Source organism: Seriola dumerili, unplaced genomic scaffold (assembly GCF_002260705.1).
Source record: "Seriola dumerili isolate Sdu_G_001 unplaced genomic scaffold, Sdu_1.0 BDQW01000291.1, whole genome shotgun sequence".
Classification (NCBI taxonomy): Eukaryota; Metazoa; Chordata; class Actinopteri; order Carangiformes; family Carangidae; genus Seriola; species Seriola dumerili.
This window is the reverse complement of record NW_019174546.1, coordinates 7,490,423-7,505,544: the sequence shown is the minus strand read 5'-3', so window position 1 is coordinate 7,505,544 and position 15,122 is coordinate 7,490,423. Positions and strand designations below refer to the sequence as shown.

Genomic DNA, 15,122 nt, shown 5'->3' with positions numbered 1-15,122 from the left:
GCCTCAGTCTTTGTTGAGTTTATGTTTTTATAAAATCAAATAAAGAAATCTTTTTTTTTTCTGCATTTACAACACCCTCACTCCTCCTGCCTCCAACTTGCCTATTGCCTCCCTCTCGCAGAGAAGCTGATTTTAATCGTTATGATTAGTTTTGATGTAACGTTCCCCGGGGCGATTTCTACAAATGGATGGAGTGTTTCTTTGCCAGGGAGGAAAAGCAGCAGATGATGATAATTATATAGATTGTTGGTGGAGCTTTTTTTTTTCCCCCCCTTCTACCTCTCAAACATCTAACCTATCTAAGTCTGTTTCTTTAACACATGTCATACACTCTGCATGTGCATTAGGCAACTTGTTGATGAGCCTGGAATCAACTTATTAAATTAATGGAATGTGGTTAATGAAATTCTCACTCTGTAGTCTCTCCTTTGTAATCTTTTCAGTCTCTTTTCCTCCCTTTGGACAACCTCCAAATGACGTAGTTGTATAAATAAGCACTTGCAGCTTGCCTTGCCCCAATCAAGTCTGAATCAGTGCCTGAGGGTGATGTCGAGCTCATTTCAAATGTTCAACCATGCATGATTTCAGGAAGATTGAGGCACTTCTGAGGCTTTTAGAATTACTTGGGGGATGCAGACAGTAGAGGAATGACTTGTTTAAAGACATTCCTGTTGTAAAATCCCTTCATGTGAACATGCATAATTATTCTGTCTGAGTCCAGAGTGCTATTCTGTGCCCAAACATTGAATTGACATAGTTATTTCTTGACATTCTCACCAGTTATCCCCACGCCATGTACAACAGAATAAGGCTGAAATATCCACTCTCGCGCCCCCTACTGTTCAGAAGACCTACTTCTTTTTTCTTTTTTTTTTAACAGCAGCTATGAAAGCAAATCAGTATAGGCATGTTATTGTAACATAACCCATCATAGGAACAAATAAAACATCCATTTGAAAAAAATATTTACAAACAGGCTGAGGATTGAAATGTTCACCCAGGGAGGAAACTGAATCCAAATTTGTTTTGAAGCAACAGTGGAATAAGAAATCCACGTCGAGGGACGAGTGACTGAGGGATGTGAGAGCGTACAAACAAAAGCATTTTTCCACTTCTTCTCATCAAAGGAGTTCCCTTCTCACAGCATCTTTGTGTGGATGATAAACAGAGTTGTTCTTGAGGAAGAGCCAGCACATCCTCGATCCCCATCCAATCCAGGGATCATTAAACTTTCCACTTTTTGACCATGTATGTCCCACAGGAAAACAAACACAGGATTAAAGTGTCACCATGAAGTTATTTGCCCCAGAGGTTATACTGGCCGGCACACACAAATACACTAAGCCTTGGCTACCAAGGATACACTCACACACACACACTCACACACACATTTTTAATGCCATTAATCTGACAAACTAGTGAGTGGAGAACACCGCGGGCCTTAAAATCCCATACGTTATCCATTTTCCACACAAATGGAGCCCATTCCTAATGGGATCCTCTCACTTTAGTATTTCAAATATGCATCAGATGTTGTTGAACCTAAACAGAGTTCCTTGAATGCATGTGGTGCTTGGTGCCAAAAAAAACCCTAAAAAAAAAGAAAAAAAAAAGTCATTGTTCTAATGCTGCTGTGGAGGTTTAGTATTTTCCTTGGATCTAACTGCTACAGCAGCAACAGCAGGCAGGCGCTGGCTGGCTGGCTGCGCCATATTTCGGTGGACAAATTATCCAGATTGGTTGCAGATGTGCGTTTGCCCCAAACAGAAACTGCGTAGCCTGAATGACATCATTGGGTTATAAATGCATGCACAGGAGAAAGGGGAGAGGAACCCTGGAAAACTTCTTTGGCTTGAGGGAATGTTGTGAAACAGACTGCAGCAGAAAAAAAATATATATACATATATATGAGGAGTAATCATTAGTTTGGTTATCAGTCCTTTCTGTCACAACTGAAACACTGAAAGCATGAAGTTTTGAAGGAATGAATGAATGAAAAGTCAAATTCATAAACCGTCAAACACACCTTTTCTCCAGTCAGTACGCTCAGCACTTTTCCAGCTGCCGCCTAAATTTGAACTGGTATGGCTAGCGGCTTATGATGACTCATGTTGGCGAACTTTAAATACATATCGGTGTAACGGACGTCACGGAATCAGTTATGTCTCTTTTTTAATTTCTGCTATTGTTACACTGGGTTGAAGCATTTGCTATTAGATAACCTATTTGTGGCCCAAAGCAGCTGCTGTTTATCAAAAGTTACATCATTTCACTTCAAAGCTGGACTTTGACCCTATTTTTACACTGAAAGGAAGGCTCTGTATTATCATTACTAATTTAACAGTGATACAGTCTAGACTTTTTGGGATCGGAATGTGTATTTTATCATCAAGTAATAAAGATACCGCTCTTCTCAAAACACCTTTATAACCGTGTTCAGTGCCATTTTTACTGGCTAAACCACCGCACCTACTGAATGACATTGGGTTACCCGGTCCTGCCGAGCTAGTATGGACTGAGAGAGATGTTGGTTTAGCCTCAGACCATATTAATAACTGCTGCTATACTCGCCACACCCGTCTAATGGCCTGTGGTTATGTAAGGGAGTGGGATGGATGAGGGAAAAGTGCTGAAGCTGCTCCAGAGCACTGACTCAATCTGCCCTGCAGGGTTGCACAGTTTTAGGCCAGAACTGTTCATCAAATATTATCTTTTGCACAACAAAAATTTTTGCTTTGGAGAAGTTCTCTGCCGCTACAGTGAAGAACAAGTCACACCATCAGGTACGGCCCTGGAAGGTTAAACATTAACAATGGTAATTTAATGACACGGGAGCTCTCTTGTTCGGTTAGCAATAGCAAACAGGAAAAACCGACAAGCCTGCATATTCTGTTGTTACTCATACCCTTTTCCAGAAACTTCCAATATGCAATTTTGAAGTTTGCATATTGGAAGTTTCTGCCACGCTGCTACAATGGAGTTATTCCAATTTACTACACTTTACTCTGGAACGCACCACAGAGTCTATTCTCCTCATGGAAAGGTTTTCAGTTTGCGATTTGACAAACGTGATCGCAAAAATCAAGATTTCATATTGACAAATCACTTTTTTCCTGTAACTCAGAAAAGATGAGGATCCCTGTTGTGTGGTATCACTTGCAACCCCGCTCGTTGGTTTCCCTTTCAGCCCCAAATGCACCCATCCCACCCACAGTGGACAGAGGAGTGACACTACTGAGAGGGGAAGAGAGACAAGAGGAGGGGGCTGCTTGGGTAATGCTGGGAGGCTCTAATAAAATGTAATCCTATTATATGGTTCCCACTAGAGGGCAACAATAATAAAGGTTTCCCTAATAACACGAGCAGACCAAACCCAAATGGAAAACAGCTCCTCCGGTCAAGTCCCACACTTGCACATATATCCTCTCATTAACCCAATTGCTGTTGGGCCACATTACACCGACAGGCCTTCGAGATTTAGCCGTGATGGCGAGGCAAGAGTTAAGTCAAACAAATGTGTTTCATCAAACTGCAGTTTGGGCTGCTCTGCATAAAGGAATTGAGGGGAGGAGGAGGAGTGAGGGAATGTGTGCGGGTGGGAAGTTGGAAGCAGAGCCCCGAGGAAACCAATCAGAACTTCTCCACCCTCCCTTCCTGTGTCAAAGCCACCGGGGTCTCAGGTGTGTGTTACATGAGCTAATACCTCCCAAACTTGATTGTTTGTGTTAGAGTAATCAGAGTTTTGTAAATTACCATTTTGGAAATGATAGTCCTATCATTGGTAAACAAAATCACAATATAGTAGAGGAACACCACAAACTAGAAATCACACGATAAGACTTGATAGCTTAGTAAACCTCCAAAATGATTATGAACTTTAATACTTCCTCGTGGGCCAAATGAAATGAAATATTTCTTAGTTGTAAAGTTACAAAAAGCTGGAATTTCATCAGATCAGCTTCTTTACAAACAAACTCTTTTGCACAGAAACAGTGGAAGTGACTTTCTCTGACTAATATTAGCGAGAAATGGCAATCTCTCTGCTGGCAAAAGACGTAAACACAAACCCTCATATTTATATGATTTGATAATGTAATGAATGAGTTATTCCGTTTCTTAGCTTTCTCACATAAACGCAGTAAAATATTTATCATAAGTGACAAGGTGAGTGAGAATATCAATCATATGCTCAAGACAGCTTGAGTTATTAAGTGAGCCAATGTAACAGTATTACAGAACCCAGAATAATAAAGTTATTTATCTCTCTCTCTCTCTCTGTGTGTGCATGTGTGTATGTGTGTATGTGTGCGTACATGGGGGTTGTGTGTGTATGTGTGCGTGTCTGTGTTTCTGACAGCATCAGACACACACAGAGTGAGAGAGAGAGGGAGAGAGAGAGTGTCGCATGCCTTCCTGTTCCTGTACCACCCTCCAACCCCAGAGCCGCAGACTCAAGGCAGTTTCCAGAATCAAACAATTTCACGCAGCTACTGGAGGAGGAAATGAACTGAGCCCAGAGCAATAATAAAATTATACAAATGTTATTACAGACTCGCCTGCTACTGTCCTACTTTAATTCAAATTTGGGCACTCCAGGCGGTGCTGGTGGCAGAGACCTTCCTGAATAAATCAACATTAGCTTACGTCTAAATTATTAAGGAAGTGGGAGACTTTCTTGTTTATAGTATGAATTATTAAACAAGTGTTTAACGCTGTTTTTCTTCATGAATCCCCAAATATTAATTGCTAATGATCTTTAAGGTGTGTGTTTTATCTTTTGCCCCTTCCGTTGCATGCTGGGAATTGAGAATCTGAATTTTCAAGTCGCAAGAAATCTGTCTGTTCTCATTTAGATAAGAATAAGATGCACTTTGAGATATACTTCGCTGGCATCTGTATGATGTGCAAATGAAGCTCTGGCTATAACAATATTCATACATCGTATAGCCATTGTTGGTGTTTGCAATGTGTCTGAATGTAAATGATTGAATTATGATGAGACAGCCACTGTGTAGGCTGCCCAAACATTATCAGGTTTCTGCCTAACATCTTTCTGATAAGCCTTTCAAAGACGTTAACAGACAAGCTGCTGAAAAAAGGTGTCGGTCTATTATTGTCCGTCACTTTTTATTTGTTTTTTTGCAAATTGAGGCGTCTGCCGCTATCTTTTGGAAGTTTTTCAACACACAGAGACGCCATTTTTCGAATGAAATCTCAGGATTGGATTGAAACCTGCCAGCGTCAGCTCATATAGTAGTTTGAAGATGTATCACAAGTGCACAGGAGCCACATGTAATAAATACTTTTTAACATTTGGCCCCCTGTCACCAATATGAAATTCATGACAAAGCCAAATGTCCAATCCAGTGGAGACTGCTATCCTCACCTGTCTTCCTCTGTTTAATCTGAAGATGAGCAAGAGCCAGTAAATCAAATCTGAGAGAGACCTCTTTCCCATCCACTGTCCCAAGAGGAAACAGTCATTGCATGAAATTTATGTACTCATTTATTTGGGCTATAAAGATGATTAAGGGGAGCTGAGAGGGTGCTGGTCTCGAGCCACTGAAGCCTTAAGGGACACAGGGCAGCATGCCTGCAGGTAAAGGATCAGTGCTGTCCATTTTCAACTCCAGTAGGCCTTGAAGAACAGCATTTGTTAGCATCAAAACAATCTCGCAGTACTAGTGTTCAGGAGTTTAGTATGGGGAATGCAATTACATTTAGGCAGCCTGAGTGAAAATAAGCATTTCTGATACTCTAACAAAATTCTAAAAATTGCTGAGAATACAAAAGGTTGATGAAAAAGTACTTTAGTATTAACTTTCCTGGGCTCCCACATGAGTACTGGGACCCTGTTACAGAGCTATGCAACACTTAATCCTCCTGTGTAGCTCTGAATTAATGGCCTGGACCAATTTCAAATGAAATGTGGCTCAGACTTATGAATAAAACTGACTCTTGTCTGCCTCTGTCTGCAGCGTAACCTGCACATCCAAGGCTCGTGGCTGCCCTCCCCTGGAGAAATACAAATGGGAGCATTATTTGCACAGTATGCAGTTCACACTCTAGCCAGTAGGTGATGCTGTTATAACACAAGAAAAGTGCACTGTGTTTGGGAAGAAGTTTAGATGGGTGGGGGGTCCTTCTATGTATCAGTGAAAACAATTTTCATTTAGTAACTGAATTACACTGACATTCTAACCTCGCAAAAGCAATATGGCTGCACCTTGCACGCAACTTGAGTTGATGCAGCAGTATCAGTGGGGTCGATCATTTCCTCCACATTGAATTGCACCTGTTCCTTTAGCAAAGGAAATAAAGTGTGGCCATTACAGATCGCCTCTATTTCGTGTCACGAAATGGTATCATTTCCTGTGCTCTCTGCTGATGGAGAGAGATTACCGGAGACTCAACTCAAAAGGGACACACATTATGGGCATTTATCTGGCCATAGGGAGACATAATCTAAAGGTAGATGAGTCAATCCATCACTGATCTGAACCTTCTCTCCCCCCACAATGCTCCCAGCTCCTAGAACCAGAAACAAATGACTCAAAGTGAAAAGCGTCGTAGCTATGGTCACTAGATTTCTTAGATAAATATGTGAAAGTTGCAGTGGATTTGTGCTGCTCTTCTGTTTGCACATTTTCAAACCTGTTAATAGGCCAAAGAGAGGTCTTTCATGACATAGAAATTAGAAGAAAAAATAAATAAGTCTGAAACTTCCATTTTGCGAGCATAACTGAGAGATATTTGAGCACAAAATTACAAAGACAGATCAGCTAAATATCTTATCAATAAATTAAATACTTGAGTATGAAATACAGCAAATCATACAGAGATAATAAATGTGTTACAAGAACCAAAACTAGATCTACAAAATAAAAAGAGCTAAGTATCACCATTTTATGAAAATAGAAAAAAAATTAATGAAATCATTATATAGTAATATAAATGATGAACATGAAAAATTAGAGATAAACCTTCACAGAAACGATGTCGCCATAAAGATGAACTGCTTGTTTCCCTGACTAAATGCACTGAAAATAGAGAGCACCGTATTATAACCCCGATAATAATGCTTGTCAGAGCTGTCGTACGTTGCCTGGGACCTGTAATGTGCTTAATGATCACAAGGAAAATCTCTCCTGTTATTACATATACAGTACATGGACCAAATGTGACACTAATCCAAAAATAACAAGGCTGCACTTTCTTCTTCGCTTCTCCAGTTCAGCATGATGACCCAACCTAATTGTTTGACCCTAAACATTTTTCTTTAACACAATGTATTGCGGGCTGTCATTCTGCAGTGTCCAGTGCGCGCCGCATGCCAACACTGCTACACTCAGGGGCCTCGGGAGAAGCATTGAACAGGCTGTAGGTGTTTGTGGGATTAAGCCATAATACCATACTATATTAGCTTTTATGACAATAAGAGTGATTCAGCCCTGCTGTAAAGTCTCATGGACAGAAATCATTTTCTGCTATGAGGACAACGTCTTTGGAGGTGTGGGTGGGGCTAGGCTCAAGATAGATGCTCCAAAGTTAGATTTTCTATCTGGTCTACAGATTAGTCTCCATTTCCAGTGCACGTGATAGTCATACAGAGGACAACACTTCTGCCGTCGAGTCCTGGAAAGGATCTTTTTTCTCAGCTTTCTCCAGGTCTATGGTGTGGACGGAGCCCGGCTTGATGCCGATGTCCTCTGACTCCACCTCCCTGTATTTCCCCGATGGGTCCTTCTGGAAGACCAGTTTCAGTTTCTTCTTCATCTCAGGGTCAGGGCAGTACAGGTACTCATACAGGCCAGCAGCCAATATGCCCCCCAGGATGGGTCCCACCCAGTACACCTAGCATAAACAGAAACAGAAACACCTTACATAGGCAGTTAGCTAATCAATGCTCCTGGGGAGATGTTTTTTTTCTTCCTTTTTTTTTTTTTTTCATTGCTGTCAGCACAATGTAGCAGCTGACATCGCTATCAAAACTGTCAAACTGTCCTGCTCTGCTGGGCTGCAGATTGGGAAAAAGAAGGTCAACCTTTATCAGAAGCAGGTAGCTCTGTGTCTGCGGTATCAAGCATATGCAACTAAGAGAAGACACTTCTGAATATGACAGCAGCCACAGTGACAGTGACAGTGACAGTACACACACACACACACACACACACACACACACACACACACACACACAAGCACACACACACACACACACTTTGACACCATGCTGTACACGTAGCTCAGTGGAAATAATTGCCTGGATAAATAAATTCAGAGCTAATGCTATTTTACACCTTGTTCAGTGACATCTCATTGTGTAGCTGGAGGTGTAGAGCTGTAAATCTGCCATTCTGTGGCCCCTTTTTTGGTCGATGAAGTTGTAAACTCAAGGGGTTATGTGTAAGGTTTTCAGTAAGCATTCAAACCCTTCTGGTTCTCGCTTTGCATCTACTGATGTAAGTGAAAGACTGCTCTTTGATTTTGTCTTTAGGTCACGCCTATTTTTACTGGTGCTGAAACTGTGACCTTATTAGGTTTCAACATGCCAATCTGGCCTAATGTCATAAGTGGTTGCCCTCTTCAGGACAGTAAAATGAGATGATTATCAAGCTACTGCAAATTATTTCAGAGTATTTTGACATGACACCATGACAATTTAAACACTTTAAAGAGAAAGATGATTTATTGTGTGCAAAAACCTTTAAAACACTGTTGTTGTAAGTGGCACATGATCACTAACTAGAGTCTGTGTAATGTTCTAGCCATCTACTGCAAGAAAGATTATCCTTTGAGGAAAAAATCTCTTACCCAGTGGTTCTCGAAGTTAAGTGTGACCATTGCAGGACCAAAGGAACGAGCAGGGTTCATGCTGGCTCCTGTATAAGGAATCTAGAAGACACATAACAGCATTGCTTTTAGTCTCAAAGATGAAACAGCATAGTTTTGTGTAACATTGAATCAGGTATAACCCTTTTTTTTTTTTCAACTGACAGAATGTGTCCCTTCTACTGAAGAATAGATCTTGTACACAAGTTGAAATATATGCATCTGCTGAACAGGGCGAGGGAGAAATGAGTTGAGCAGTGCGAGAGATAACATCTATTTCCCTGTGCATTCATTTGCTCTGCAGGGTTCAGGGAGCCCCTAGAGATTGGTTGCCATGCGATGGCAGCCTCCAATAAAGATGTGCACGTGGGTGTGAATCAGTAAGAAGTGTCTAACATCACACATTGAAGGATAGATACTTTTGATACACCTGCTTTTTTTTTTCTTAAGAAGCATCACTGCTCCAGATTTCAGTACTTGCACTTGGTACTAGTCTTGTTTTACAATTCTTTAATGTGGTGTGTTGAATTTGATATGAGATGCATCTTTAAATTGGTGCTTCACTTGCTGGGGTTTGGGAGCACAAGAGGAGTCAGCTGATATGAAGATGGGGATGCAGAAGATTGCTTAGGTTGCTGCATTATATTTAGACTTTTTATATAACCACTGGTATACACGTTTACTGTAAATAAAGCTGTTTCTATGATGGAGTCAAGAGAAGTTTGGAACATAACAACATGGTAACGGGCCAAAATAATTGAAGACTCCCTGCTATAAATATTCTCCTATCTCTTATGTAAATAAATGGAAGGTACTTACCGCAAATAGGTGACCAATTGCAACAGCAAAGCCAATAGCCAAGCCCGCGGAGCCACCTAGGTCTGTACGTTTGGGATCACAGGTGGCGAAGACGGTGAAGACCAGTTCGAACGTGATAAGGAGCTCCACGAGAAGGCCATGTCCGACTGAGATGTTGGAGTTCACCTTGGAAACAGAAGATTTACCTTATGAACTGTGAGGAAAGCAATCATACACAATAACTGCAAAACTGATATGGTCAGATTCTTACTGTGGTAACACCGAGGGACCCTCTAACAGCAGCAGGTGTTACTAGGTAGAGAATCCCAGCTCCTGTAATAGCTCCCAGGCACTGAGCCACCACATAGAACAACCCCTTTGCCAGGCTCAGCTTTCTAGTCACAACCATAGCCGCGGTGACAGCTGGGTTAATGTGTCCACCGCTGATGTGGCCAAAACATTGCACCATTGTGGCGATGCTGAGGCCGAAGCACAGCGAGATAAGGACTAGGTCAGCTGGGGGAGGCTTCTCTTCCCCTGCAGCCCAGTTGATGGTGGAGCCCAGACTGAGAAGGACAAAGATGAGAGTGGCCAGGTACTCTCCAGATACAGCCCTCCAGAAGTCCTTGGTCCAGATCCCTTTAAATGCCACCATTATGCTCTGACAGTTACACCAGGACAGGATCCTCCTGGCAAAAAGAATAATGAGCAAAATGATTAGCCTACTTACGTATTCCTGCTGTGTGCATGTGGCTGAAAAAGTACTGAACCCTATCAGGATGGCTGCCTCTGGGCACAACATTTATAACTCCACTAGGGATTTAAGCCAGTGACTTTCCATTACAAAATGCCATACAGAGCATTCTTTAAACATTGTGTATAGGGGCAAATTATCACACCTAAAGTCAAAGCATACAATGTTTAATTGCTGTCACTCATTGAACTTTAACAAGGAAAAATGTGTCTCTTTTGACTATTAATGTTGAAGAGAACATGATTTACATAAATTAAAACATTTGTAAGTCACTGTGCATTTAGAAAAAAATTGAAAATTAAAATGGAATATTTTTGAATAGTGTGCAGCAAACCTCCAAGTCAACAAAGTTGCAGTGATAACTTCAGTCATCTCCTTAAAGGGCTAAAACTTACCAAAAGCAATAACATGCTCTCCCTCTCTCTGTCCCCGCTGTGTGTGATGTGTTTTCATTCATAAGTCCTGGTGAGTTATTCAACCAGCAGAGACATCTCTCCCTTCATCACATCTAATATCTGAGGTGGCTGTGACCTGCAGTACTTACAGAAGAGCAGCAGGCTGTGTGAGCGCAGGAGTGGAGCAGAGAGCAGGTCTGTCAGAAGAACATGATCCACACATTGTGCCTCAGGATTGCATCCAGCAACTTTATTACGTTACTAAGCGGGCATCACCTCACGGGAATTAAGCAGCCTGCTCAGGGGGGGAGGAGTCATGAGGCTTGCTTGCTGAGCAAACAGTAGCACTGTGGCACACAGTGCAACCGCACAGTGACTCAGGCAGCCTCAGCATCTTAGTCATGTCAGAGATTTGAAAACATACTGGAGTAAGCACAATATTCACAAAACCACTGACATCTGAGACGGCAGAACTGCACAATAAATGACGATTCTATTTTAAAATTTATTTCTCCAAACAACAATGTACAAACATTATAGCAATTGTTATTGTCACATCATAGAGGATGCACCATAGTATATGTTAAAAAATCTGTAGTGAATTGTGCATTAAATCAAGTGTGTAAGTAAAATGTTTCCATATAATGGTCATTTGTACTTCTACTCCACTACATTTATTTGACAGCTACAGTTACTTTACGAATAAAAGTTTCACACAACACATATCGTTGCCATTCATTCTTACAGTATTGAAAAGTTGCTCCAGCTGCAACATCAGGTTGCTACTCGATGTTAATCTACCTACAATAATAATTCAGTAATGTAATATATGAAAACATAAACCTTTGAAAGGGACTGTGCTGCATGACAAGTACTTTTACTTTTGTTGCTGAATGAATTGTGGTGTTGCTATTTTCACTTAAGTATAGGATGTTCTTCCTCTATATACTCTAATTGTCTCTCTCTCTGTCTCTCTGTCTCTCTCTCTCTCTCTCTCTCTCTCTCTCTCACATATACATGCTAGGTCCTTGTTAAGGGAAAAAATATTATTTTTTTTTATTCCTGCCTCTTATTCTCTGGGTTGTTCTGTCCTTTTGACTGAAGTCACCTTGTTGTTGAAGACGGCTAAGACTCTTGTCACTGTGTAACAGGTAGGATCTGAGGATTAACCTCAACAAAGGCCTGGTTTAGCAATTCATATAGAGCCGTCCATGGTATCAGATTTAGAAGCTGCTTAACAGCCCTGAAAACCATAAACCATAAACCTTATGTTTGCTTCTGTGTGAAGAAAGAGGCAAATAAAATTCCACTTTTTTTAAAATTTTTTTTATCTAGATCAAGTACGTAAGGGTTTACACATTAGCAAACACACATTGCTTTTTCCTCATCATTTGTTCCATGATAAGATTCCAGAGATGTTATCGTTATGGCGATCAAATTTACAGTATCCATGTAGCATGAACACAGAGATTAATGTAAGAAAAGATCCTCCTCTGTTTTACCGACATGTTTTCATCAATGACATTCTGTGACCTCTGTGTGAAAAGAATTTGCATTTCGTTAATGAAGTAAGTAAATACATAAATATAATGAAAACATCATAATGTTGTATATTAAGAATGTTTTGAAGCATTTTACAGTAATTACTCAAATTACTTAACTACTTAATAATTTAAATTATGCACACTCAGGGTGGATTATTACAAGAAGGAGCTCAAACTACCGCAGTAAAAAGAAAGTACAGTGCTCTTATTTTTTTTATTTATTCGGTTCAAGTGCCATATTGATATTGATCTTCAGGAAATAGGGATTGCAAAGAGCTGAAGTGCTATATACGCTTTACTGTAATCAAGGCTCAATGTTTTCATTGGTCTGCAGTGAGCATTTCAGGCCAAGCTTCTCACAAAATCCTTACTGTACCTCCTTCTTGTGTCTAACATAAAATAAATAAATAAAAAAAACATGTCTGCAGCTCCTTCAGAAAGAAAAGTCAAAAGAGTGAGAACTGCCAAACTTGAACTATTTCGGGTGTAAGCACATTTTAAAAATACTTGTGTGTCTATTTCACACATGTAACTGGAACACAACTTTTGCTCTAAACCATTCTGCAAAGGTCAGTTCACTTATAGTAGCCTGGTGCTGTTTCACCAGGGAATCTGAAAACCAAACTCCAGTTGCACTTTGACTCTTACTGTTGCATGAAGGAAACTGGACAATTGTCTCTAAGTCTACAGATGCTAATGCTTCATTTCTACTAGATGCAGTCTTGAGTTGGATTGCATGCTAACCTCAGTGGAAGTTCAGAAATCAACTCACCCTTACAGCATCACGCATGAACGCATATCTTCCAGAAATTGTGCATTTGTGTCATTCCCGCTTTATCAGACACAGTAAAACAGCAATCTTCCCCTTTGAATCAAAGATATTCTTAAATCAATGAGAATTATGCCCCTGTGCCTCCAGGAGTCTGGCATTTCTTTCATTCTGACACTATGAATTGAACAGTGTTTGTAAGAACAGACGAGTCAATGAATTACATGCAGTATACCTAAAATCACATTCGGCTTCTACACATCATTTTAATGTTATTCACTTTCTGGCTACGATCCTGCTTTCATTTTATTTGATCGTAGATATTTGTCACTTGTTTTCGCAAACTGTTTTAACAACAAATAAGCGGCACAGACAATATTTTGACTTATTTTGAGAAATAAAAGCGATGGTAACAGAGTTTCTTCATATCAGCGATATATATAAAAACACATATTCTCTGAATGATAACTGCAGGGTCAGAATATAGTCATTACATTTTGGCAAAGGGTTCTTTCTTTCTTTCTTTCTTTCTTTCTTTCTTTCTTTCTTTCTTTCTTTCACAGACATACACTTTCAATTTCATCATACTTATACTCTTTCTGCACATGCCCACCCATGTGATATTTTGTAGCTTTTAGAAAAGTTTGAATGATGGCAGGTGCCACAGGAGGCTGATCTTCTCCTGTTTAATAACTGCAGACATAATAAAACTGGTTATCTGGCAGAAAGCCCCACAAACTAAAAATAGTGCCAAACATCGCACACAGCTCCAGCTTTCTCAAATATATATATATAATTATGTCTGAGATGGAGCGCTGGATTCAGTCTTGCAGATGCCAGAGCCCTTGTTACTGATCACTTGTGGTGCAAACAGGATATTTTAAATAAATGCAATAACTTTAACATTTAAATCATGAATCATGAACTGAATTTTCACTCAGGAAGAAAAAAAAAACATAATGTTAGGATCTGTCTTTGTCTCATTTGATGCTTGTGGGACAAAATACATGCTGTACACTGATTCACAAACACTGTACATGTAACTTATGGCAATTTTGTGTGACCAGACTTAATGATGCATTCAATGACCATGTAAGTGACTTTATTCTGAAAGGACATTCCCTGGAGTTTTCATTGGTTAATATTTGTTTTAAAGATCCTTCATGCTCCCTTAGGCCAACACAATAGTTATGCTCCCCATCAAGCTACAGGAAGGTCAAGAGGAAATTGAAGGTGATTGTGAGATAACATGAGGGCCCTTGTAACATGAAAACCAAAGAAAACAAAAAGAAAAAAAAAAACCCCACACATTTTTTTTCATCAACATTACATTATTAGTGCCAAACATCTAACACAGCTCCAGCTTTCTCAAATATATGCCTGCGATGAAGCGCTTTAATCTTGCAGATGCCACCGACCTTGTTACCGATCACATTTTAAATAAAGAAAATAATTGAAATCATAAATTAAATAATAAATAATAACCTAAAATTTCATTTAAGAAGAAAAAAAAATATTGGCTCCTGTTAAGCTCTGTCTTTGTCTCATTTGTACATTAGATGCTTGTGGGACACAAAAAAAACAAAACATCTAAATGTTAACATTCAATGACCCTGACTCCACAATGATTGACCAAACTTAATGATGCATTCAATGTAAGTGACTTTATTCTGAAATAAAGTCAACACAGTAGTTATGCTCTCCATCAAGCAACAGGAAGGTCAAGAGGAAAGCAAAGGTGATTTTGAGATAAGAAGAGGGTCAGTTTAACATGAAAACACAACTAAAAAGAAAAAACACATTATTTAGATACAAATTCAAATTAAACACAAACTATTTGATAACACATTTTTCCTTAAATAGAGACACAATTTTGCTCAAATTGCATCTTTCTTTTATCCCCCCACCATTCCTTCTTTCTTTCTTTCTTTAACCCTAACCCTTTCTTCCTTCCTTCCTTCCTTTCTTATCTGTGTTAACATGAGGTGCCAGCACTCCAGTTTAAAGTCAGAGGTTGAATACAATGACGTAAA

At 39.8% G+C, this 15,122-nt stretch overlaps 1 protein-coding gene across 2 annotated transcripts; it reads right to left on the bottom strand.

Annotated features, from left to right (window-relative positions):
* Positions 1-4,961: 4,961 nt before the first annotated feature.
* aqp4 (aquaporin 4) lies at positions 4,962-11,011 on the bottom strand. 2 transcript variants are annotated; one of them, XM_022758005.1, is made up of 5 exons: positions 10,777-10,919; positions 9,899-10,316; positions 9,649-9,813; positions 8,812-8,892; positions 4,962-7,854 (listed from the first exon to the last, which is right to left on the bottom strand). In XM_022758005.1, the coding sequence occupies exons 1-5, from the start codon at positions 10,836-10,838 to the stop codon at positions 7,603-7,605; spliced, it is 978 nt and encodes a 325-aa protein (XP_022613726.1). In that variant the 5' UTR covers positions 10,839-10,919; the 3' UTR covers positions 4,962-7,602. The 2 variants fall into 2 exon arrangements, with proteins under 2 accessions (XP_022613726.1, XP_022613725.1); XM_022758004.1 differs by lacking the exon at positions 10,777-10,919 and adding an exon at positions 10,926-11,011 and having other exon boundaries at positions 4,963-7,854.
* Positions 11,012-15,122: the final 4,111 nt, after the last annotated feature.

Bases quoted from the DNA above. Each gene is read 5' to 3' on its own strand.
- aqp4 (XM_022758004.1), bottom strand. From the start codon at position 10,999: ATGTGTGGATCATGTTCTTCTGACAGACCTGCTCTCTGCTCCACTCCT. The intron at 10,317-10,925 runs GTAAGTACTGCA...TCTTTTTGCCAG, and splicing joins ACACAGCCTGCTGCTCTTCT to GAGGATCCTGTCCTGGTGTA. The intron at 9,814-9,898 runs GTAAGAATCTGA...TCTGTTTCCAAG, and splicing joins GGTCCCTCGGTGTTACCACA to GTGAACTCCAACATCTCAGT.